We start from the raw sequence: 27,395 nt of genomic DNA on the forward strand, positions 1-27,395 counted from the left end.
TATAGAAATAAATTCAAATCAAATCAAATCATAATTTCTCTCAGTGTTTTCTTTCTAAAGCATGTATGCATCATTGTAACTGGAAGAAGAAAAAATCCTGTGTGAAATAAATATTTGTTTTCAAACAAACTGTCTTGTTTTCTGCAGTATGAATTGAGTTAAAGTATTGACAGTTCATTTTCTAATAAAGATATTCGTATCATTTCAAAGCCAATCAATTATTGGAATCCATGCATCATTATAACTGGAAAATGAAAATCCATTTTCAAACAAACTGTCTTGTCTTCTGCATTATGAATTGAGTAAAGGTCTCTATGTCTAAGAATGTCATTGACATAGATGATAAAATAACCCAATCATCATGAAAATTGACATTGACATTTATCATGTAAATCATCTACAGAAGTATGAAGATCATCATGATAGTTTCTGCAATGGGACTGAGTGAATGAATCCGTGTTTATTGCAAGATTACAATTTGCATGAATCATCACAAACAACTATAAAACTCAAAAAAGGATTATAAGGGGAAAAATACAGTTATAGTATATGTGATAAAAGGTCATCCAGGAATACATACTAAGTTACATGCGATTATTATGTCTTCTTTTGATTTTATCAGTTTCTTGGTACTTCCATGCATGAAGGTGACTTTGCAGTTTGTGGAATACATGTAGCTATATATTCAAAGCATGACCTTTAGTAAACAACATGTGTACACAATGCACATTGTCAGACCGCTCTTTATGAAATACATGTACACGTAGCTGTAACCACGTTGCTGTACCCACGTAGCTGCATGTTGCTGTATAAGTACAAGAAATCCTTTTCTAGCTCGATTTCATGAAGTACACTTTCCTTTGGAGGAGATATACATTCGAGGTATGTACTATTCTTCCATGATTTCATCATCATCAACCAGGCAAGCATCGAGAATTCAGTCTAAATCTTAAAGTTAATTGGCAGCATGTTTATTTCCAGCAAAAGGTATACAAAATTACTGCACAAAATTAGCAACTGTCGAGTCATTAGACTTTCAACGATGGTCACTTTTGTTCTTCCTATTTTGTATCTAATTGTATCTTAATTTACCCTTTAAATGCTTTGTATATTAATGTTCGCTCATTTTTTTAAACTGAAGAACAAATAAAGACTTTACTAAACTTTGTCGTTCTGAATGTACATATACCCCTAAATCTAATCGTCATTGCACTATTTCAATGAGTATAAGAGTTGTTTAAAGGTTCCCCATTCTTCCTTGTATAAAGTTGTATATGCAGAACACCTGGGAAGGAAGCATCCATATAAATTTGAATAGATTTATTTGATAAACGACTCCGCATATAGTACGTCATGCAATCAAGAAAATGGTGATGCCCATATCTTGCTAAGAAACTCTACTTTTGATTCTTGCTTTATGCCTTTAAATTCTCATACACTTTGGTGAGGAACCTTGTAGATTGATGAGCAAGAATGTAATACATCTATCAGAACAACTAAAGTTATTCTTTGGGGTAAGTTCTCCTTCAACACAATCTCTGGTTGTAAGAGCTTTTTGATTGTGTTGAAGAACGCCATTCATGTCAACAGCAGATGTTCACTCAGATAGTCATGACATCTATTCATATGCAAAACATATTTAGGGCAATGTGAATTACAAGCATTTATTTCCGGGCCTTCCCTCCTTGCTTGTTATACACATCTCTTGCAGAGTGAAGCCAGTGGTTAGATGATCTCCCATTCATGCCTGTTCTTTACTTGTCTTGCAGCATTGCCATGGGTCTCCTGTCTCTCCTCCGCCACACCATCATCAGGAACATCATCCTGTTTCCCATGTTCATTATGAGTGTGGGCATAGGAATGACATTTTTCCTTGGTGCTCTTATCTTCAAGGGACCATCATGGGTGTTCAAAAAAAAGCAAATGGACGTTCGACCAGACTGTCTCAGTGAGCCAAGTCTAGGTACACATACATTCATTGCTCTTAAGGTGAGAAAACTATTTGATTGTTTTAAAGCATATCTGCACTAGTTTGGCCAGGAGGGATTAGACCTCCCTGCATGGTCGCTGACAAGTGGTTATCTCATCAAAACAGCTCTCAATTAACATAGAAAAGGGGATCATGGGGGACCAACGGGTACCGCTTAGGCATTAATTGTTTGCTACATAGAGGGCAAAAGTATAGCTACAAGTAATGCAGTCCTGCTTTAAATGAACATTACACCTGAAAAGACCCAGAGTCATGTACCTGCCATGACGTAGATAGAGGTGTTATGGTATAGTGGTTCACACACTTTACTTGCATTCATAACGTTCAGCTAAATTTAAATCCCAGCCCAGCACTAATGTCCTTTAGCAAGACCTTAATCTAAATTTGCCACTCTCCAGCTAGGTGTAACTGGACAAGTTTTATATTTTCTGACTGGTGAAATACATGAACCAGCTGACAGCAAACACAATATCAGCACTATTTTAATTGCCAAGAAATAAATAATTTAAAGTTGGTTTCATATCTTTATAGTGCCCCTGGTTGTACTTATATTTTGTATAACAATTAAAAAATTCACTGCTGATTTCTTTTCTTAAAAGGCTAGAAAATGTTTTCTAAATGTCCCATACAGAATTGCCCAATTGCAGTACGTATGACTGACTGAAGAGATTTATGTTTTGTTTCTTTAAAGCAGAAAGAAATACTCGTCAAAAACAGGATGCTATGCTTTTGAATTTATCTTGAATAATACATCAAAATCCAATTGAGGTACACACAAAAGAATTGTTACTCACTTATTTGCCCCTCCCCCTATCCCCACCATTACAAAGAGATGTAAACCAGCCTGCTTTAACAAAGTGCTATCAAACTAAGAAAGGCATACCGGTAATTAACATTACAATAGCCTAACAGCATTCAAATTAGTGAATATGAAATAGCAACTTTGCAGTTCATATATTTCTAAATTACATGTGAAAATATTTTTTTTAAATACATTTTTGAAGTCTCGCATCCACGCGTTTAAACTGCCAACTATCATCTGTTCATTTCTACTTTTCAGGATTTGAAACTGCATGTGATAGAGTCAGGTGACCCTAAGAATCCTTTGATGTTATTCCTCCATGGCTTCCCTGAATGTTGGTATTCATGGAGACATCAGATCAGAGCATTCAACAAAGATTATCAGTGAGTATAACCACATTCTCTTCGGGACAAGTTAAGCTTTATTAATATTATGATGCAGACTCAAACATGTTATCTCATGTGTGGGTGTGTGTGGGGGAAGGGGTGTGGGGGTGGCGGATCCATGGGGGGGAGGTACCCTTGAGAAAAAAATCATGTAAAAACATGTGATTTTTACCTTTTTGGGGGGTTTGGGCGACTTGGCCCCCCCCCCCCCTGGTGCTCAAGGGTCCTCAAAAATTGTTAAAAATTTGCACCCCCTGGCGCTCAAGGGGGGGGGGGGGGGTTGCAAATTTTTAAATTTTCGAAGATCAAAAAACAAAAAAATGTGCTCACTACCCCCCCCCCCCCCCCCCCCCCCCCAACTGAGCGACTTATCGGCCGGCGCGATTTTCAAATTTTAGGGAGCAAAAAAAAAATTTAAAAATTAATATAGTGCTCAATCGACCTCCCCCCCCCCCCCCCCCCACTGAGCGACTTTTCGGCCGGCGCATTTATCAAATTTCCGGGAGCAAAAATTTGAAAAAAAAGTTGGACCCCCTCCCCTAAGAAATCCTGGATCCGTGCCTGTGGGGGTGTGTGGTTGTGTGGGGCTGGGGTGTCGGGGTGTGCACTTTTTATACTAATATCAGGGAGATAGGTTGGCTAATATTGATAGCTTTAATGGATGAAAAAAAATTAAGGAATTAAGCATATTACACATACAATCTGTGGATTTTAACATACTGTACAGCTACAGCCTATGAGACCAACAGCCTGAAAGACTGAAATGTCAGTCTCAAAAGATATCAGTTGATTGCTTTGACGGTTCACTTCCTTGTGTATATCTTTGTTTTGTCGATGTCGTGAGGTGTCGGTCTAATGGACCATCAATCTGGTAAACCTCTAAGAATTTTCATCTCTTCTAAATTTTCTTGTGCAGTTCTATGAACATTTTAATTCTCAGTCTAGTGAGCATTTTCTAGATGTCGTTGTCATGGAATGTTGATCTAGTGGGATGACCCCTGGCTTCAGGCTCATTCAGATATGATGCAGTGAATCACAACAAAAAACATACAATTTATTGAAATACTGCAGAAGAACATATCTTTATGTTTGTAATGTGTGACGAAAGATTACTATCACTTGACACATTAATTCATTTGCCCCTTTTGCTTCATACTTTACAGCTGTGTGGCATTTGATATGAGAGGAGTTGGCGAGAGTTGCCCCTGCTGGATTGTCGAATTACACAATGGATAAGCTTGTTGGTACGAAGTAAGGCTGTACCAAAGCGTATAATTAGGTAGTCCTGTACGCATCCAGGCATACGGTCTAATACGTGTACACTGCCGCCATGTTTTTTTCGTTGCCCAGCACAGTGCCAGGTGGAAGGGCATAAAATCAACAATTCAACAAAAACAAACAAAAACAAACAAAAACTATAGCTTAATTAATATCTTGACATTGAGAGGGAGCTATACAACATAAATAGTTTATTATTTACAATTTCATAATTTTAGACTCGATTTCAACCGGGACAACAATCACTGAATATTGTAGGATCGCATATGCTTCCAATATATTCAGTTGAACCAAATTCATGACCCCATACCAAAACTTTGTGTTATACTTTAACTTACTGGTTACTGGTACACTCATGGATATTTGAATAATGTAATTCCTTTTTAAACAAAAAGGATTTTATATTCTGTTTATCCTTTTTAGGTGACGTATGTGACCTGATCAAAGTCTTAGGTCATAGTTCATGTGTTCTAGTAGCCCATGACTGGGGTGGTACTATAGCATGGGAGTTTGCTGCTCGCTACCCAGACATGGTGGACAAGTACATTCCTATGAACATATCTCATCCAGACAGGTTTGTGGAATTCGGCACCAGCTCTATTGTTCAGATGAACATGTCATGGTGAGATCACTGATGTTTCCTCTTAATAATAATAACAATAGTAAAGATGATGATAATAAGAATAACAACAACACTAACAGAAGTTTTACAGAACTTTGAGGTTATCGAGTTCCATGCAGTTCCAGTTCCAAAACGTAAAGTTTACTCAAAGGTTTTACTCCATGCAATCCTATGTTAAATGAAATACTATGAGCAGTAGGGGGGTTCTCACTCTTCGGTGTTTTGCCAGCTAGTAGTTAAAACAACTGCTTGCTCAACAAGAGAAGTTGATTTTTTTCAAACTTTGAGAGTTCTCAAACTTAAAAAGTAAAAACTAAGGTAGAGCTGTGTGAACACAGTAGTGTTCTGGGCTGCTGACTTTAACCTATGGGTCTATTCAAGCCTTTTCAAGGCCAGCTGAATGTTTTCCAAGTAGAAAGCTTTAATTGCCACTGATATTTGCCCCCAACTGAAGCTTAAAGCCCCTAGCTCTAAAGTGTTGGGAGCCCCCAAAAAGTTAAGACAAAATTTCACTTCAATTGTATCATAATGTGAAAGAGGATGTCAATTAAGATGCATTTTTGCAAGGAATTTCAAAACAAATGTGTTTAAAGATGAATATTGATGAAAGAATACAAAATTAGGTTCTCTCTGTACAACAGAAAACCCAAATTATGTATATTCTTTTATCAATTTTTGTCTTCAAACACATTTTTTTTTTTTTTTTGGGGGGGGGGGATCTTTACAGAAGTGTGTATTAAAAGACATCCTCTTTCACAATATGATACAATTTAAAAGAAATTTTGCCATCAAATTTTTAGCAAATTTGGGGCTCCAAACTCTTCAGTCCAGCTTTAATGTAAAATTATATAGAATTTTACTGTTAACTAGAATAACAGTATGACCGTCATGCCATGACTTCACTTTTACATCAAATTAGCAATGATAAACAACGGAACTGCTACGGATAGATGCGGTTGAGGATAAGTCGCTCGAATAGCTTATCTGTATGGCACAGTAGAGAGACCTTAGACCTGGTGCCCTTAGACCTGGTGCCCTTAGACCTGGTGCCCTCAGACCTGGTGCCCTCAACTGTCTCCTCAACATGTTCTTGAATGCTTGAGCACCAACAGCATTCCAAATCTCTAGAGGAAAGCATGAAAGTTGTTGCCCTGCTGAAGCCTGGCCAGTTCAAAGAGCTACATGTACAGACCCTTCTCCCTACTGTGCCATACAGATAAGCTATTCGAGCGACTTATCCTCAACCGCATCTATCCATGGATGAACATCTCATCAAGAACAAGCAGGGTTTAGGACAGGAAAGTCATGCACTGGCCAACTCCTCAACCTCACTCAGTTCATCGAGAGTGGCTATGAGGGTAAGCTAATCACCGGAGCTGCTTTCATTGACCTCTTTGCTAGCTATGACACCGTGAACCACAGAATCCTCACCAGGAAGATCTTTGAGCTGACAAAGGATGTGAGACTGACTGGACTCATTCAGACATTGATGTCCAATCTGCAATTTTGTTGTGGTCCTCAACAGCAACCGCAGCAGATGGCGCAGACAGAAAATGGCCTTCCACAGGGAAGTATGCTTGCACCACTTCTCTTTAACAAGTACACGAACGACCAACCGATCGATCCAGACTCATTTCATAATACGCGACCAACCATCTCAGAGCTAACCCTGAGTAGGTCAGCCCATGCGTCCAAGATTCACCCAGCTCTAAATTTATCCTGCAGAGCAATCATTGGTTGCCTTAGGCAAACTAGAAGACCTCTACCTGCTTTGCGGTATTGCCCCACCACACATCTGCAGGTTGGTCTTGTCCCAGAAAGAAAAGAACAAGAAAGACAATCCACTCCACCCACTCTTTAAACAGCCAGTGGGCAAGCGGCTCAAATCCAGAAACAGCTTCCTGCACACTGTAGAGCCCCTTAATACCAGCCCTCACAACCAAAGGATGACCTTGTGGTCTAACTACCTCAAGACCGCTCCACATAAACTCTCCCTCGGCCCCAAGGAATCCCTTGCATCCTTCTCCAGCGAGACTTGGCCTTCTTGGCTAAAGCCTCAACCGCCTAAGAACTGGTTACAGACGATGCAGGGTCCTAATGCAGAGGTGGGGTTTCGGAGACGATCAAACAGCATGTGAATGCGACCAGGAACAGACAATGGAACACCTGCTAGTCTGCCAACTCCTGCCAGAGCCATGCACCCAAGATGACCTGGAAGCTGTGAACTGGCATGCCAGACCCTATGTGGAGCACTGGATGGGAATTGTGTAGTGACCTGATAAGAAGAAGACTGAGACAAAATAATTTATGATTTACTAATCCAATTTTTCTTTTTGACAGGTACTTGTTTTTCTTCCAATTGCCGTATCTACCCGAGATCTTGATGTCTATGGGGGACTATGGTATGCTGAAAGAAGCCTATAAGATAGGGCCGAGTACAGACGAAGATGCTGATGCATTCAAGTATTCCATCTCTAGACCAGGTAATACCTCATGCAAAGAATTATTTATGGGTATTCGACTCAAATTTAAACTCAATGTTTGATTTAGGGTTTTGTTCGAAATCAGGGTTGACAAAAGAAGCTGGTTAGAGATCTAAAATTTCCTCTTGTTAAAAGTGATTTAAGAAGTATGATTTGGACCATTGTGTCTTACATGTAATAAACAAAGGTTCATGAATAACAGGAATAGCCCGATAGTACAATAAATAATAGTTAAAGTCCATACATATGATTACCATCATAATTCAAAGAAGTGGGGAAAATTAATTACTTATCTTCAAGCTATACGATTCTGAATTTCTGATATAGCAATATGATGAATCCTGTTAGTCTGAACACAGGATTATTCAAAATGTGGAGCGGGTTCATGACATGAGTGGGTGGTGACTTGCTGACCTATACAGGGCGTATCATTATAAAGTTTACCCAACTTTGGTAGCTCCTAATTGAAAAATCATTACCAATACGACTTTGGAATTGCTTAGATGATGAACAGTAACCATTTTTCTGTCCAATGATACCCTATTCATAATATTTCTGCCACAAGTCTTTAAAAAGTGTTGTCAAAATCACCTTGTTCCAAGTTTGGGCTTAAGGAACCAATATGGGTCAGGCAAATATGTGTGGGCTTCTTAGAGTTGTAGGTCTTAAATCCTTTTAAAAGTTAAAGTATGCCTCATGCTTTAGTGCTTCATTTTTTCAATCGACAGGATAACCTTTAATTATTTTAAACAGCCTACTAACTTCTTGTCTCATGACATCCAAGTTCTCTCTGCTCACTTGTCCACTGCGCCATTTCACACGGGAAAGGAGCATAAGGTGTTTATCTTGAATAGCGATCGAAAACTCAAAGGTTACAAAAACCTAAATGCAAGAAAGAACCTTTATGCTGATAAATATCCAAAAGAATTGACAGCAAAATTGTATAAAAAAATAACATCCCAGATAAACTTGAATCCATTTTGTATCACTCAATGAGAAGGTTACCTTAAACAAGGGATGCGAATGAAGTCAAGATTGTAATTATTATAACAAAGAGAATATCATATATTTTGCTTGAAATAAGCATTTCTTTGAGTTTGTGTTGACGTTAACAATTTTTTTCCTTCAACTTCCTAATAGTCAATGTAATAAAGGAGCAATTGTTTTAGAATCTGATAACACACATTTATTTAAATGGCTCTTGACACACATTCATTGCTTCAGCCCAAACTTGGTACAAGAGGATTTTGACAATACCGGTACTTTTTGAAAAGCCTGCTATTCAGTCATCCTTGGCAGCACAATTATGAAAATGGTATCATTAGACAAGGTATTAATTCTTCTTTCTAATAACATGTGATTAAGGTCACTCAGGTAATAACTTTTTAAGCAGAAGCTACCCAAGTATGTTTGATATGCACTATAGTGTACACATTTTATGAATTAATTACATTAATATTAAAGCTTTTTTTCTAAAAATGCAGAAGGAACTTCATCATTGATAACAAAAGTATACATTTTTGGTCTACAATTGTGTGAATTCAGGTCGGTCGACAACTTTCGTCAATTACTATCGAAACCTGATAGGGGAGTTGTTTAACAAGCCGTGTGGGCAAGTTGTGGTTCCAACCTGCTTGATTTGGGGAACAGGAGATGCAGCTTTACATACCAAGCTTTCATATGAGACAGAGAAGTTCTGTCCAAACCTCACGGTCAAGAAGATCGATGGTGGTCATCATTCCATTCAGCAACACGAACCGGATGTTGTTAATGTAGTATTGTGAGATTTGTTGCCTCCTGTGGCTGGACCTGGGTTTGGTGCAGGCTATTGTTTAGTGTGCACTCATGCCTATCTTGCAATGGCTTGAGTGCACGCTGGACAATGACCTGGGCTTGGGTTCGGTTGCAGGAGGTGACAGCTTTCACATTACTGGAGAAGACATTACTGCAGAGAAATCACAAGTGGTGCACGTGCATAGTGGGCAATTGAGTTACATGTGAGTTAATCATTCGATTATCCTTATAAATTTTACATTCATTTATTTTTTATATGTAATACATGTATCCTACTTATATGCTCGTTGAACAATTATGATTTGTATTTTATCACAATATGATCTTGTAAGGTTGTTGCTAGGTTGCTGGTATATAGACGTAATTTTATTTTAACATTATGCATGTGTAGTAATGTGAGATTGTTGCCTCCATAAGGGGGGAACAGAGAAAATGTCTTTAATGTATTTTTTAGTGTGTTTTGCAATTTTGATTTTATTGCTAAATTAATGTATTACCAGGTAATGTCATTAATTGGGGGGAAATTGTAGTATTGTGAGATTTGTTGCCTCCTGTGGCTGGACCTGGGTTTGGTGCAGGCTATTGTTTAGTGTGCACTCATGCCTATCTTGCAATGGCTTGAGTGCACGCTGGACAATGACCTGGGCTTGGGTTCGGTTGCAGGAGGTGACAGCTTTCACATTACTGGAGAAGACATTACTGCAGAGAAATCACAAGTGGTGCACGTGCATAGTGGGCAATTGAGTTACATGTGAGTTAATCATTCGATTATCCTTATAAATTTTACATTCATTTATTTTTTATATGTAATACATGTATCCTACTTATATGCTCGTTGAACAATTATTGATGTTCCTTTTGGCATAATTTGAGTGTGTAACAGGTTCTTGCAATGCGATCCTTTTTATAGTATTTGAGTGGCGTATGTGCATGTATACGAAGTGAAATCCTAAACTCACACTTGTTAATTTTATTGGTGGTACGATGTTTTACAATTTTATACAATTTTATACAGATTAATGGTCTATTATAACTGAATTGTATGTACAGTATATATACCTTTGAATGTTGCTGTATGTTAATTGTAATGTATTACGTTTTATCCCTCATAGGACCACAAAGACTGTATTGCATGCATGTACAAGGGCGTACCTTGAAGTCGAGCCTTTTTTATATAGTGTGGGCGGTGAGTCTTATTGGTTTTTAATTTGTATTAAAAAGATATTGTTTGCATTATGTATTGAATGAATCTGTTGTTAATTTTTACACTTCAACTGTAATTTAGGTTTTACCTAAGTGATGTAAGGCATTATATTGTGAAATGAAAAGTTAACTGTCCTTCAGCCGTTATATTGGACATGATATATTATTTATTTAACCTGTTCATTGAAGTCATGAAAATAATAGTGATGATTATTTAGTTGATGCAATGTTTGAAGCTGGTCTATAATGGGCTTATTTACTGAACACCTTCTTTGTTGCTGATGCAGATCATGAAGTATATAATTATGTAATCGGTTATTTGAATATTATGATGTTTTTAATTTACGTTTGTTTTTACTCTTTTGTGTTTCTACAGGGGCTGTTTTGTAGCCTTCATTAATGATCTAATGAAACAATACTTGGAATAATTACACTTGCTATTAAATAGTTCTTGATTTTTTTTAAATCAAACCTTTTTGTCAAACCTTTCATTTAAGGCTTTCTATCACTTTCTACCTAAAATAGATGTGTGTTTATGGAGATAAAATAATGTCAGTGCAGTTACAAAAATTCTGTAGTCTGGTACTGAATGAGAAAGCAACCAACATAATTATTAAGGATAAACTGTACAATAATAATATTGAATCCAGATGTTGTATTTATAGCAATGCTAGCAAGAGCTTGTAAATTATTTGATTATTTGAGGAGTAGAACTGTCTATAGAAAGCATGTAAATGCACTACTACAAAGAATCATTTGATTATAAATTTAACATACACATTGTACTGAAATGTATTAATTTACATATTATGTACATCATTGAAAATGGCAATATGAAATGAAAAATTAAAGTAAAAAGTGTTCGTAAGAATTGAATCTGTTTCTTGTGAAAAAATGTTCTTCTTTCCTTTAACATTTATTTTCATGAGGAAGCAGTGTTTACGTTATAATAACCCGAGTTATACCAGTTTTCTCTTAAACTGAGCATAAAAAATAGCCTGGCTCAAATACCCCAATAATTTCTGTATGTGAAACAGTAAAGATTTTGCATTTAGTATATATAAATGTACATTATACCTAAAAATTGGCTTGTGCATGGTAAAAAAAAGTGGCTGGAATGTCAATGTATACACTAGAAGAAATGTTGTGACAGTTTGTTCTCTTATACAGATATTTGTATTATTTCAAAACTCATAAATCATTGGATACCTATTATTATTAAAAGTCTATTTTGCTTTCAAAATAGTGAATTTATACCAATCAATTACAGAAGATAGGACAATTCAAATTATTCTTAGAGTAAATCCCTATCAACATATATCTATCTCTGATCACTAACTTCATCAAGTGATTGACTTTAATACATTAGAATCACAAAGAAAAAAAATCAATTCATAGCTTGACTGCACCATATTAACATGAAATGTTTGTATTTTCAGCCCCACAATATTGCCTTCATTCAACTGGAAACCTAGCCCTCCCAAAACCAAAATCTGAATACTCTTGACAAAATTTTAGTTGCCAAGGAGCATGCAAAATTCCACATCATATATCTTCCTCATGTGATATAGCTGCATTCTGTAAATTGTTTAATTTTACAGGGTACTAGTATTGTTCTTTCTTTCTTTTCTTTTATGATTTTTGCCAACGTTAGGGTGTTGCGTTTAGTGTGTGGTTTTAGGGTGTTGCTTTGGTGTACTTAGGGTGTCACTGTTTGTACTTCAAATTGAATTGTGATATATGTCTCTTTGATTAATTATTAATTTAGTAAAATCATTGACAATTTATTTTCCAATACAGATATTGGTATCATTTCAAAGCCCATCAATTATTGCAATCCTGTTATTAAAAGACTGTTTTGCTTTCAAAATATAGTGAATTTTTCTGAGTGTAATCTTTCTCAAACGTGCATTATAACTGCATGGAGAAAAATGTTTCCTGTGTCTAATGAAAATCCATTTTCACACAAACTGTCTTGTCTTCTGCAGTGTGAATTGAGTAAAAGTCTCTATTTCTAAGAATGTCATTGACACAGATGATAAAAAACTTGAATCAGTTCCCCGGCCGCTCCCTGACCATTAAAGGTAATACAAAGTTTTGGGAAATTTTGAAATTTGGGTGGATAGTGATTCTTTACAATTTTGATATTTTTGGATGCCCCCGTAGATGTTTTATAAGCACTAGAAAATTTAGCCCCTGAAACACTTCTGCTTTTGAGAAAAATTGAATATTAAAATTTACCGGTGCTCCCGATAAATTTTGATAAATTTCAAATAGCCCCTACAGCCGTACACTGGTAGCTGCGACCATGAAAATCTCAGAATATGTAGTTGTGATATATTATTTCCAAATGGGATTAGCTAACCGGTCAATTTTAGTCAAGAAACATTGTTTTATAGCTTAATTGATATCTTGACCTCGAGAGGAAGCTATACAACATAAAGAGTTTATTATTTATAATTTCATAACTTTAAACTCAATTTCAACCGCGACAAAGATCACTGAGTATTGTCGGATCGCATATGCTTCCAATATGTTCATTTTAACCAAATTCATGACCCCATACCAAAACTTTGTATTACCTTTAAGCTGAAACCCGGTTTGAATTTTTGATTTTGGGTATAATATTTTGCAATACAGAACTTAAATATACATTTCACAAACTGAATTTCAATTTAATTAAAAACATGTATATGGGCTGTAGAAATAAATGGTTATAATTTCATATGACGGTAGGCCTCTTTGTGGTACAGTAAATTTTTGTCCATAAGAAAATAGAAGAAAACAATAAATTTGATTTTTCATTGGAACAAATTAGGTGGTCTGATATTTAATCTGAATAACTGGAAGACTATAAACATCATTTAAGGAGAGTAGAATCATATATTATATGGGACGAATTGATATTGCAGTATTGATGATCATGATGGTGGTGATAAGGATGATGACGATGATAATAAGGATAATAGTAGAAATGGCATTGATGACTGAGAAAATGATGAGGATAATGATAGCAATCATGCTGATTTAAAAAAAAAATCATTTTTGATATAGGTGATAATATAGATGAAAATTATAATTATGTGATTATAATAACTACAATGAAAACACCTGTTTACCTATGTATTTCAATTCATGTTTCTCTCCATGTTAAACATGGTAGGGTGAAATAAGAATACAAAGGGTAAAGGAAATAGCTAGAGAAAATTAGGAAACATATTACAAGACATAATAGAGGCCTTTAGAGGGAGAACGAGAACCAGAGGCGAGAAAGGAAGAGGGTGAGAGGAAAGATAAAGAGAAGGGCAGAGGCAGAGGGAGACATAGCAAGAGAAGAAGAGGGAGGCAAGGCAAGAGAGGGAGAGTGAGGCAGAGAGAGGGAGACAGAGAGAGGGAGACAGAGAGAGGGAGAGTGAGACAGAGAGGGGAAGAGGGGGAAATAATAGAGAGAGAGATGCAGAGACAGAGCAAGAGAAGGAGAGGGTGCAGAACAAGAGAGAGGAAGGGAAACAGAGCAAGAGAGAGTAAAGAGAGAGAGTATGGAAAATGATTTTGAGACGATTCTGAGCATTTTTTTTAAATTGACCTGAAATTGACCATACAGGTATTGACCTTGATCATGATTAATATGAATGAGAAATGACTTTCTGTTATGAAGATGTGATCATGAGTTGATTTTCAGAAAATTCTGATGACCTTGAAAATGTTGCTATGGTGTCTTATGACAATGACCCATGACTGTGCCAAAATTGAAAGAAATTGACAATACCAATCTTGATCCTTTACACAAAAAAGTTCAGAAAAGAGAAGAAATAAAGATAAAGAAGAATTATAATAAAGAAATGACAAAATCAAGTGTATGCTATACCCATGTATGACAGTGACTTTGCAGTTTGTTATAGCTGTTCAAAGCATGAACCTTGATCGAAGACCATGTGTAGACAGTGGAAATTGTCAGACCATGGACTTTGATCAGACCACGTATTGCAGTACATACATATAAAGTTGTATATGCCAAGTACAAGAAATCCTTTTCCAGCTTGATTTCATGACGTACACCCATTTCCTTTGGAGCAGATATTCTACATTCGAGTATGTACTATTCTTGCATGATTTCATCATCATTAACCAGGAAAGCATTGAGAACTCAGTCTAAATTTTAAAGTTGGGAGCACAAATATTTCCAGCTAAAGGTACTCAAAATTACAAATTATATATTCCCCCATCTTCCTTGTATTTATATGCAGAACTAACACAATATCTGGCAATAAGGACTATTGGTTGTGTGGATTGATTGTGTGGAAGTGGAAGAATGTCATTCATGTCCACAGCAGACGTACACTCGGATAGTCACGACATCTATTCAGATGCAAAATGATTTAAGGCAGTGTGAATAGACCAGTTAACGGTTAGCACATCTCTGCAATGACCCCGAATATCCACAGATCTTTAAAACATCAAGTGATTCCACTTTGTACATTTTGAAATAATCACTTCTACAGCAATGGAGGTGCTACATAAATAGCCTTTGTTTCCCCTTTTCAAAGAATACTTCCACCTGTAATTCTGCCTGTGTATCATGGAATGCACTGCTAGTTCATTAATGAATAATGATTACATGACTTTCATGAGCACGTATCCACTATTTCACAATTTGTTCCGCAATGACTGCAGACTGCAACCGTAAACTGGCTTATTACAAGCATTATTCCAGGGCCTTCCCTCCTTGCTTGTTATACATATCTCTTGCAGAGTGAACCCTAAAAAGGCCAGGCTATTTGAGGTCTTAGTACGGCATGTTAAGTGAAGTGTATAGAATAATATGATAATTTCAATTTTTTTGAAAAATTCACTCATTTGCATATTTATGGTAATTTATGCAAATAAAGTCATAAAAATCACATTTATACCCATTAATCATATATTATTCATATTTAAGCATTCTTTTTCACTACATATATTCATTAGACCATTCTGAATAATAATACAACAAAAAAATTTGGAAGAGCCAGCTTATTCCTTATGTTATCCCTTGTTTTAATAATTTCTTATGTATTTCATTGTTTTTTTAACTTAAGTATTCCATTGTTTTTGTTGTTTTATTTCATTTCTTACTACAATTCAACTTTTTTGACTCCCAAAACAACCACCTAAACTTTAAACAAGACCCAATAACCCATGTTTGATCTTTTTTTAGGAAAAATGACTTTTCCATATGCTTTGTACACAAATCACGAAAATGAGCGATTTTCGGGCTGACATGCAAAGACAAAAGGTCACGTGACCTTGTAACCGTAGGTCCGATTTTCAAAATAATTCTTTTAAAAGTTGCGCAAGACTCGAAAGAAAAAAGTCAGTGAGCGCCAGGGCGCCATCCATATGCGTTCCCGAGCAATCTGAAAAATTGTGGAGGGGGGGCTATAATGGCCCCCCCCCCCCCCGGCCTTATTAGGGCTAAGTGATTAGTTTATTCATGCCTGTTCTTTACTTTTCTTGCAGCATTGCCATGGGTCTCCAGACTCTCCTCAGCTACACCATCGCCAGGAACATCATCCTGTTTCCACTGTTCATTCTGAGCGTGTGCAAAGGAATGGTATTTTTCCTTGGTGCTCTTATCTTCAAGGGACCATCATGGGTGTTCAATAAAAAGCTAATGGACGTCCGACCAGACTGCCTCAGTGAGCCAAGTCTTGGCACACATAAATTCATTGATATTAAGGTGAGAAATTAAGCTATTCAATAGTTTTATATGAACATTACACTTAAAAAGACTCAGAGTCATATATGTGACACATGTAGAGGTGTTATGGTATAGTGGTTCATTCACTTTACTTGTATTCATAAGGTTCAGGTAAGGCTTCAAATCCCAGCCCAGTACTAATGTCCTTTAATAAGACCTTAATCTACATTTGCCACTCTCCAGCTAGGTGTAAGTGGACAACGGGGATTTTTTTTGCAATTGGTCTCATCAAGTTTCATGTTATGACAAAAATGACATCTCTAATCTACTGTGCATGTACATGTTTAAACTGCTAACTATCATCTGTTCATTTCTACTTTTCAGGATTTGAAACTACATGTGGTAGAGTCAGGTGACCCTAAGAATCCTCTGATGTTATTCCTCCATGGCTTCCCTGAATGTTGGTATTCATGGAGACATCAGATCAGAGCATTTAACAAAGATTATCAGTGAGTACAACCACACTCTCTTCAGAACAAGTTAACTTAAAGCCCCTCTAAAGTGTTGGGAGCCATCAATCTGGTAAAGTCCAAGAATTTTCATCTCCTCTAAATTTCTTGTGCAGTTCTATGAACATGTTAATTCTCAGTCTAGTAAGCATTTTCTAGATGTCGGTCTCGTGGGCTGTCGATCTCATGGAATGTTGGTCTACTGGGATGACCCCTGTCTTCAGGCTCATTGAGATATGATGCAGTGAACCCCCCCCCCCCCCCTCCACAAAAAAATCATACAATTTATTGAAATACTACAGAATACTACAGAACATATCTTTATGTTTGTAATGCTTGACGAAAGATTACTATTACTTGCCAAATGAATTCATTTGCCCTTTTGCTTCATACTTTACAGCTGTGTGGCATTTGATATGAGAGGAGTTGGCGAGAGTGATGCCCCTGCTGGAGTGTTGAACTACACACTGGATAAACTTGTTGGTACGAAGCGTATAATACTCATATTATCAATAAATAAACTTTTAATTATGAAGAATCAATTTAGCAATATTTATTCCTAACATTACGCCCTTGTGAATACATGTATGAAACTAATCAATCAATACAGTGAATGACCCGATAAAGAGTCAGTTTTATTCTTACAAAAAAATTACATGTACCATACTTACATGTGCAATATAAACCAACTAGTGTGAAGAGTCTGGTCACTAAGATATTTTCGATGAAAATATAACTGTATTTATTTATCTACATGAAACTCCACAACTTTCTTGGTAGGATTAGTACTTGATTAAGTTGCCGGTACTGCTATGATCAACTTTTATGAAATTATCTGAAAAAAAGATATACCGGTACACTCATGGATATGTTGTAACTAAACCATTGATAAATAATTGTAATAAGTCGAAATTAGCAGTACCGGTATATGTTAAAAAGGTAAACTTGTGTGACCATATGTAATTCCTAACAAAAGGGATATTCTGTTTGTCCTTTTTTAGGTGATGTACGTAACCTGATCAAAGTCATAGGTCATAAATCCTGTGTTCTAGTAGCCCATGACTGGGGTGGTTTGATAGCATGGGAGTTTGCTGCTCGCTACCCAGACATGGTAGACAAGTACATTCCTATGAACATACCTCATCCAGACAGGTTTGTGGAATACGGCACCAGCTCTATTGCTCAGATGAACATGTCATGGTGAGATCACTGTTGTTTCCTCTTAATAATAATAATAACAATAATATTACTAATAGTCATGATGATTAACGACAACAACACTAATAGAACAGTTCATACATGGTGCATTATACCTTTGGAAAAAGTCCTGATACACTTAGGAAAAGGTGAGAAAGAAGCAAAAGAAGTAGGAAAGCTACAGGGAAATGTAAAAATAGGAAACGCAACCTTTAGTATAATAGACAACTACTCTACAAGAAACCAGAAAAATCAGAAAAGCAGATTGGTGAAAATTTTAATGAAATGGGATATACAACAAGGTGTGAATTTTTGAAAGTTGTAATCCCTATACAAAAATTATGAGCACTTCAAATTGGCTGAATCGGTAATATCAATGTGACGTAGTGCTGGACAACTTTTTCATTTGTTTCAACACACAAAATGAATGATTTTTTAACTCACAAAGTGACTCAAGAGGGACTTTTCTTTTGAGAGGACTTATAACATATATAATAATAAGCTATCTATGATATATTTTGAGAAGCAGAATAATGAAAGTTTGAAATATAAATAAATCGAACCAAGAATAAAATGAAATATCAGGAGCAGGGCTAGGGTGCAATTAAAACCCCTAAAATATGTAAAAGCTTTTGAATTTGTAACGGCTATCGAGGCCCTGTTTGGAGAGAGGAGAAAAGTTCACCTTCGCAATGTCTAACACAATGTCTAATTCCATAGAATTTAACTGTGAGCTATTCACGAAAAAAAACTTATCCATCATGTCATGACTTCAGTTTTACATATTATTGAGACAAAATAATTTATGATTCACCGAGACAAAATAATTTATGATTCACTAATCCAATTTTTCTTTTTGACAGGTACGTGTTTTTTTTCCAACTGCCCTATCTACCGGAGATGATGATATCGATGGGGGACTATGCTATGATGAAAAAAGCCTTTAAGATAGGCCCGGGTACAGACGAAGATGTTGACGCATTCAAGTATTCTCTCTCTAGACCAGGTAATACCTCATGCAATGTATTATTGGCCTGTATTTGACTCAAATTTAAAGTCCGCTCCTTTCCTTCTTTCTTGTGATTGAGATAATCTACTCCCCTGAAAGCAAGATATAGAATACAACATGATATTCTACTTCACATGTGATGAAGTCAGATCAAGAACACATATGAATACAAAAAAAACGAAAGAATTGTGAAATTTGAAGTACAAAAGGCATGGAGAGTTGTCCACAAATGACGCATCAAATTGAATATCGCCCTCTAGTGACTAGTCATTTAAAAAAGCTTTAACTTCCTTATTCCTTGGCCGATTTTGTTCGAATTTTCACTGATTTTATTCATATACCTTAAACTTTACAATAAAAGTAACTTAGTATGAAGGTTTTGGTTCCCTTTAATAAGCTTGTTTTCTGAAAATGTAGAAAGAACTTCAACATTGATAACAAAAGTATACATTTTTGATCTACAATTGTGTGAATTCAGGTCGGTCAACAACTTTCATCAATTACTATCGGAATCTCGTAGGGGAGTTGTTTAACAAGCCATGTGGGAAAATTGTGGTTCCAACCTGCTTGATTTGGGGAACAGGAGATACAGCTTTACACACCAAGCTTTCATACGAGACAGAGAAGTTCTGTCCAAACCTTACAGTCAAGAGAATAGAAGGGGGTCAGCATTCTATTCAGCAACACAAACCAGATGTTGTTAATGATCTAATGAAACAATACTTGGAATAATTACACATTCTATTAAATACTTTTTGATTATTTTTTTTTAAATCAAACCTTTTTGTCAAACCTTTCATTTTAGGCTTTCTATCACTTTCTACCTAAAATATTTGTTATTCAAAATAGATGTGTGTTTATGGAGATAAAATAATGTCAGTGCAGTTACAAAAATTCTACAGTCTGGTGCTGAATGAAAAAGCAACCAACAATATGATGGATAAACTGTACAATAATAATATTATGTATGATCCAGTCTCAATCCAGATGTTGTATTTATATCAATGCTAGCAAGAGCTTGTAAATTATTTGATTATTTGAGGAGTAGAACTATCTATAGAAAGCATGTAAATGTACTGCTACAAAGAATAATTCAATTATAAATTTAGCATACACATTGTATGGAAATTATATTGATTTACATATGAACATCATTGAAATTGGCAATGTAAAAAGAAAAATGAAGGAAAAAGTGTTTGTAAAAATTGATTCTGTTTCTTGTGAAGATTTTTCTTCTTTCCTTGAATGTATATTTTCATGTGGAAGCAGTATTTACATGTTATAATAACCCTGAGTTATAACAGTTTTCTCTTTAACTGAGCACAAAACTAGCCAGGCTCCAAATCCAATACCCCAATAAATTTATGAACCTATATGAGGAAACCGTATAGATTTTGCATTAACTATATATATATACCTAAAACTTGGCCGGTGCAGGTCAAAAAAGTGGCTGGAATGTCAATTTTTACACGAGGTGAAATTTTGTGACAGTTCATTCTCTAATTTGTTTTATTTCAAAACCTAATAATTAAAAGTCTGTTTGCCTTCAAAATAAAGAATTTTCCTGTTTTTTTTTTTCTTCAAACCTGTATGAATCATTGTAACTGGAAATAAAATTCTTCTGTGAAATAAAAATCCATTTTCAAACAAACTGTCTTTTCTTCTGCAGTATGAATTGAGTAACTAAAAGTCTCTTACTATTTCAAAGAATGTCTTTGACGGATGATAAAAGAAAAGAATCAAACCGGGTTCTAAGTAGGCCCAAGTTGAAACTGTTCCCCGCCCGCTCCCTGACCATTAAGCTGAAACCCAGGTTTGAATTTTTTATTTCGGGTATTTCAAAATCAAATATCACACTGATATTTTGCATTACAGAATTTAAAATATACAATTCACAAATGGATTTTCAATTTAAGTGCATACATGTATATAGGCTGTAAAACTAAATGGTTATAATTTCAGATGAGGGTAGGCCTCGTTATGGCTCTAGAATTGAGGGTGCAAGGAAGTAACGGAAGTTAAAATACCACTTTGGCAAGTCACGATCAGACTATCAAAATTACAATGTCATATAAAGCATTGTTTGTCAAAATATCTACAAAGTTACGACTTACCCAAGATATAATAATGAAGAAAAATACATTATAGTGGCTCAGTAACATTGTTAAAGGTTGATAAAAAAATAATTTTTGTATGAAATGTTACTTATTTTATTCCTTCTACTGTACTAACCTTCTTAAAGGTAATACAAAGTTTTGGGAAATTTTGAAAATTGGGTGGATAGTGAATCTTTACAATTTTGATTTATTTGGATGCCCTGTGGATGTTTTATAAGCACTGAGAATATTAGCCCCTAAAACACTTCTATTTTCGAGAAAAATTGAATATAAAAATTTACCGGTGCTCCCTGTAAATTTTGATAATTTTCAAATAGCGCCTATGGCCGTGCAATGGTAGCTGCGACCATGAAAATCTCAGAATATGTAGTTGTGATATATGTAATTTCCTAACAGGATTAGCTAATCGGTCGATTTTAGTCAAGAAACATTGTTTCATAGTTAAATTAATATCTTGACCTTGAGAGGGAGCTATACAACATAAAGAGTTTATTATTTATAATTTCATAACTTTAGACTCGAGAAACGATCAATGAATATTGTATGAACGCATATGCTTCCAATATGTTAATTTGAACCAAATTCATGACCCCATACCAAAACTTTGTAATACCTTTAACAATAACATGCAAAAAATCATGAACAAATTCTCAAACTACAAAGATATTTATGGTTTTCTTTGAAGGCGTCACTGTGCGACACCCTCTAACAGTAAATTCTCTGAACCTTTTTTGAATTTTACTAAATTTTTCCATAAAATTAAGACATAAGACAGGCTTTAACAACAAAAAATAACTCTTAAATGTCAGGAATAGTATATACATGTAGAGCGAAGTCATTGCTTTGTGACAATTAACATTCACCTAAAATGTAATCAAATTGTAATAATATTTTGGGAGATTAAGGAATCAATCAGGTCATTTTTTTCTTCCAGTTGTTATCATTAATAATGGTCTGTTTTCACTGAAACTTTCAGATAATCTTTAATTGCACATCCAGCATTGAAGTCACTACCTAAGCACCATTTTACCTCATCTAAACAATGTTATAAAGTCCTTTTAAAGCACTCATTGATGTGCCTTTCAATCGTTCTATCATGGCCAAGCTAAAGTTCGAAGTTTGTCATGCTCGATGAGCGTGGATTCAACACTACATTGTTATACCATGGACATGGTTATACATATATAGATCAAGGTCCAAATTGATCAGATCAATAAGCTTTAACCAACTAAAAATACCACATTAGACTTTAGTACTAGTTTGGCTAGAAGGGATAAGACCACCCAGCAAGGTCACTGACAGGTGGGTATTTCATCAACTCAGCCCTCAATTAACATATAAAAAGGGGATCATGTGGGACCAACAGGCACCGACTGGGGAAGTTTTCTATATAAAGGGAGCAAGTACATGTAGCTACAAATAGTACAGTGGGGCTTTAAGAGACTACACCACAACATAATAACTGTCAAACAATGCTATAGATATCCAAATTATCCAAAAATATCAAAAATACACTTTACAGAGTTCAGCTAGCCATCATTTTTATATATGAGACAATCGTTTTGTGTGGACGAGGACGGCGTTCCCGTCCTCTAACAATGCGAATTGGCTGCAGACAACCCGTCCTGTTCACTACTTTATAACCCTATTTGTTTGTAGTCGACGCCCGTTTTCTACAAAGATGCTTACCCCCGTCTTTTTCTCCTTCAGTTTTTTTCTGTTTCTCAGTAGGTTCTGTCGGTGTTGGTAAAATGTTAGCTTCACAATGATCGGCCGTGGTTTTCTCCTCAAAGGAGTGGCAGCCGAGTCCTCCTGTCGATGTCCCTCATCGATCGTTTATCGATAATTCCAACTTTTTTATTTTTTCCTCACAATTTTGGTACTTGTTTTGCAGGTTTAGAAGCCCATTTTTGAGTTTATCAACTTTACTTTGTAGATCAAAGATAGCCCTATCTTGCTTATCTAGGCGATCAATAATCTCCTGGAATCTGGGATCCAGGGCTTCGAGGAGGGCTTTCTTTAAAATAGAGAGAATCTCTTCATCAACGATTGCTTCCTTCAGTTGATTCTCTATGCTCCGATTTCAGGCTCCACCAGCCATTGTATTCACAAGAAAAGACTAGCCTTTTGATGGGTTGATGAGACTGCAAGACTCGAATGTATAATCCTGCTTTTCACATAGTTCGATAAATAGATAATCTGCTTACTCGGGTTGGGTAGGTTCAGGTTGATTGAGAGAGACAATAACTTATAGTGAAGGGTAGTGATCAAGTAGAGTGGAAGAAAATAACAGCACTGGGAGCAGTAAGTGGGACCAATACAAGTTGGCTTCCGTTAACGAAGAGTTTCAGTGATATTATCAAAATCAAAGTATACACTAAAATCAGTTACTAATTGAATCCAGGCAATGATCAAATAAGTTTACCTACAGTTACATATCAGTCCACATTCAGGTTATGAATATAAAAGTAGAAGAGTCAATCAAAAACAGTAAAATAACAAGTAAATCAGACGCAGCAAAGCTCACATGATACTCTCGTATACTCATGTATGTCACAATCTTATGTTAGTATCATGCTATCACGTTCTCCTTGTCTTTCCTTATGATATTATTTGTTTCTTCCTTCTATCACCTTCTCTTGTGTTATTCTTTGTTTTATCATTCTATTAATTGCCTCTTCCTGTCTTTCCCTATGTTATTCTTTGTTTTATCATTCTATTAATTTCCTCTTCCTATCTTTCCTTATGCTATCCTTTGTTTCTTTGTTCTATCACCTTCTTGAATAAAGTCTATACAGATTTGAATAACATTCATATATGCCTGACTGACATTTGTCTGCAATGGCCCAAGAGACTTGTTTACTAATGTATTTTAATTTATGCATATTTCTCTCTCTCTCTAGCTAACCCCTGGTTAGCAGCCACTTCATTCACCTGCTATTAATAATGACATCTCTATGGATGGATTTCGAGAGAAAATCAGAAAAAACACTGATGATGAAAATGGTCAAAATATGTTATCTTGTTCCGGCTAAAGCTAAGTGTACACAATTTTTTGGAACCCGGCTAGTAGCTAGCCGTTTTCTTTCACATTACGAAATGAGTGCAGTGGCAGATCCAGGGGGGGGCCGAAACGGCCGCGGCCCCCCCTATTGGCGGCGCAAAAAAAAGAAAAAAAAGAGGAAGAAAAGAAGAGAAAAAAGGAAAGGAGAAGAGAAGAAAAAAAAGGAGAAGAGAAAAGAAAGGAGAAGAGAAAAAAAAAGAAAAGAGAAAAGAAAGAAGAGAAAAGAAACAGAGAGAGAGAGAGAAAAAAAACAAAGGAAAAATGATAACGAAGGAAGCCCCCCCCCCCCCCCCCACCCCCAATTTGTGTTTCCAAAATCTCCGAAAAAGGGTTACTTTTCACGCAACAAAGTCCGGCCCGTACTGACTTTACACATCGGAGATAGAGGGGTGCTTTCAAAGAGAGGGAACATAATTGCGCGTACCCTAGATAACACTGAGTGAGTGGGGGGAGGGGGGGGGGTGGGGGGGGGGAGGAAATGGCGCTTAGTGACAGTAACAACGAATAAGGGAAAAACTGTAATCGGGAGATTTGGGGTCATTCCAGTAAGCTTGGCAAACGTCATTGAATAGAGGGGGCCGGGCCGGCCGCATAAAATCTCGAGCCGCGGATTCAAAGTTAAACGTTAAAAACAGCCCCTGCGCTACAAAGGTCACTACTCTTTAGTGAGAATTTGAAAAGGGCACACTATTTTGGATGTCTTTTAAATAGAAGCTATATACTCAACAGTCAAATTTTAAATTAGCGGTAGGGCCGCTTCACAACTCTTATTTTGCCCTTCATTTGGATTCAGCTCATACCAACTCGCTTGTGCTTGTATTTGAACTCATGTTTGTAAAACCATGGATTTATCCATGGTGGGTGTAATAAATCTTTTATTTCTACTAGTCTAATTGTGTGCTATCACAATCATGATTGTTTCATTTTCCCTGTAAAGCAGGCGCATAGCCAGGGGCGGTAGGGGCAGTGAGAGGACATAAGACGAAAAAGGAGCAGACAAGGAAATATTTTTGAAATTCTGACAAGTCGAGAACGGTACAACGAATCGTCTTCTTTCTCTAATAATTTAATGAAATGTCAAAGCTTCCGCGCTACGCGCGAGCGGGGAAAAACTAAATTCAAACAACGATATAGAGTCGAGAATGGAACAACGAATTATCTTCTTTCTCTAATAATGTAATGAAATGTCAAAGCTTCCGCGCTTCGCGCGGGAGAGGGGAAACTGAATTCAAACAAGGATTAAGAGACGAGGATGGTATAACGAATCGTCTTCTTTCTCTAATAATTTAATGAAGCGTCAAAGCTTACGCGTTTCGCGCGGGAGGGGGGGGGCTCAATTCAGACAAGTATTAAGAGTCGAGAACGGCACAAAGAATCGTCTTCTTTCTCTAATAATTTAATGAAATGTCAAAGCTTCCGCGCTTCGCGCAGGAGGGGTAAACTAAATCCAAATAAGGATCAAGAGTCGAGAATGGTACAACAAATCGTCTTCTTTCTCCCTTATAATTTAATAAAACGTTAAGCTTCTGCGTTTTACGTTCAGAGTAGGATTAAGAGTCGAGAATTGAACAACGAATCTTCTAATTCTTTCTCTAATAATTTCATTAAACTATGAAAGGTCAAAGTTTCCGCGCTTCACGCAGAGGGGGAGGGAAACTGAATTCAGACAAAGAATAAGAGTCAAGAATGGTACAACAAATCTTCTTCTTTCTCTAATAATTAATGAAAGGTCAAAGCTTCCGCGCTTCGCGCGAGAGGGGGGGGGACGAAATAAATTCAAACAAGGATTTAGAGTCGAGAATGGAACAACGAATCTTCTAATTCTTTCTCTAATAATTTCATTAAACTATGAAAGGTCAAAGTTTTCGCGCTTCGCGCGGGGAAGGGGGGGGGGAACTGAATTCAGACAAAGAATAAGAGTCAAGAATGGTACAACAAATCTTCTTCTTTCTCTAATAATTAATGAAAGGTCAAAGCTTCCGCGCTTCGCGCGAGAGGGGGGGGGACGAACTAAATTCAAACAAGGATTTAGAGTCGAGAAATGGAACAACGAATCTTCTAATTCTTTCTCTAATAATTTCATTAAACCAGTGAAAAAAATACACGGGGGCTCGGAGCGAATTAGCCCCTGAAATGCCCAAAATAGCCCCCGAAAATCAGAAAAGAGCCCCTGTAAATTTGCATAGAGTTCAATGCAAAACAAATTTTAGAATGTTATTTTCACGCAGGCAAGCTTGAAAGGTAGCCCCCGAAAAATAAATATTAATTTTTTCCCTGCATTAAACTATGAAAGGTCAAAGTTTCCGCGCTTCACGCGGAGGGGGAGGGGAACTGAATTCAGACAAAGAATAAGAGTCAAGAATGGTACAACAAATCTTCTTCTTTCTCTAATAATTAATGAAAGGTCAAAGCTTCCGCGCTTCGCGCGAAAGGGGGGGGGACAAACTAAATTCAAACAAGGATTTAGAGTCGAGAATGGAACAACGAATCTTCTAATTCTTTCTCTAATAATTTCATTAAACTATGATAGGTCAAAGTTTCCGCGCTTCGCGCATGAGGGGGAGGGGAACTGAGTTCAGACAAGGAATAAGAGCCGAGAATGGAACAACGAATCTTCTAATTCTTTCTCTAATAATTTCGTTAAACTATGAAAGGTCAAAGTTTCCGCGCTTCGCGCGAGAGGGGGGGGGGACGAACTAAATTCATACAATGATTTAGAGTCGAAAATGGTTCAACGAATCCTCTCCTCTAATAATTTCATGAAACATCAGAGCTTCTGCGCTTCGCGCGTAATGGGGGGGGGACAGCGAGCTGCCCGAATATGAATTTTTGATATCTTTTCTCGTTTATTTTCATGATAAATAACACTTTCATAATATACATGTACATATTATGCTCAAATTTTTGCTCGATCGCTTCGCTCACTAGCCGAATTGTGAAACCAGAAAATTTCTTTTTCGGGCAAGAGGCTATACCCCCCCCCCCCCCCCCCGATTGAAATGACAAAAATTGTACCGGTATGGTGCTTCTAATATGACCTTGTAAGTATTGATATGTTGAGTTTTAAAAAAGGTCTGCGTAATTTTCAAATTTCCGGCCCCCCCTATTGGAAAATCCTGGATCCGCGCCTGGAGTGTACTTATTTTCAAAAAGTGTACTACACGTATGTATTAAAAAAATGATGTAATAACAATGTGGCAATTTTCTAGTTGATAATAAACATGGCGATAGGGTGCTATTTCCAATTTAATATTCGGAATC

The 27,395-nt window shown here is 36.5% G+C and overlaps 1 protein-coding gene and 1 pseudogene across 2 annotated transcripts; both read left to right on the forward strand.

Moving 5' to 3' along the window:
• The first annotated feature begins 1,388 nt into the window (after positions 1-1,388).
• On the forward strand, positions 1,389-9,371 carry LOC115919283 (annotated as a pseudogene).
• Positions 9,372-9,755: 384 nt separating this feature from the next.
• On the forward strand, positions 9,756-20,604 carry LOC591783 (epoxide hydrolase 4). Of its 2 annotated transcripts, none has more exons than XM_030973297.1 (7): positions 9,756-10,106; positions 16,058-16,277; positions 16,623-16,747; positions 17,148-17,230; positions 17,749-17,947; positions 18,808-18,950; positions 19,432-20,604. In XM_030973297.1, exons 1-7 carry the CDS (start codon positions 9,955-9,957, stop codon positions 19,683-19,685), a joined length of 1,176 nt encoding a protein of 391 aa, XP_030829157.1. In that variant the 5' UTR covers positions 9,756-9,954; the 3' UTR covers positions 19,686-20,604. The 2 variants fall into 2 exon arrangements, with proteins under 2 accessions (XP_030829157.1, XP_796427.5); XM_791334.5 differs by lacking the exon at positions 9,756-10,106 and adding an exon at positions 14,219-14,650.
• The last annotated feature ends 6,791 nt before the right edge of the window (positions 20,605-27,395 follow it).

Source organism: Strongylocentrotus purpuratus, unplaced genomic scaffold (assembly GCF_000002235.5).
Source record: "Strongylocentrotus purpuratus isolate Spur 01 unplaced genomic scaffold, Spur_5.0 spur5_scaffold_6, whole genome shotgun sequence".
NCBI classification, from domain to species: domain Eukaryota; kingdom Metazoa; phylum Echinodermata; class Echinoidea; order Camarodonta; family Strongylocentrotidae; genus Strongylocentrotus; species Strongylocentrotus purpuratus.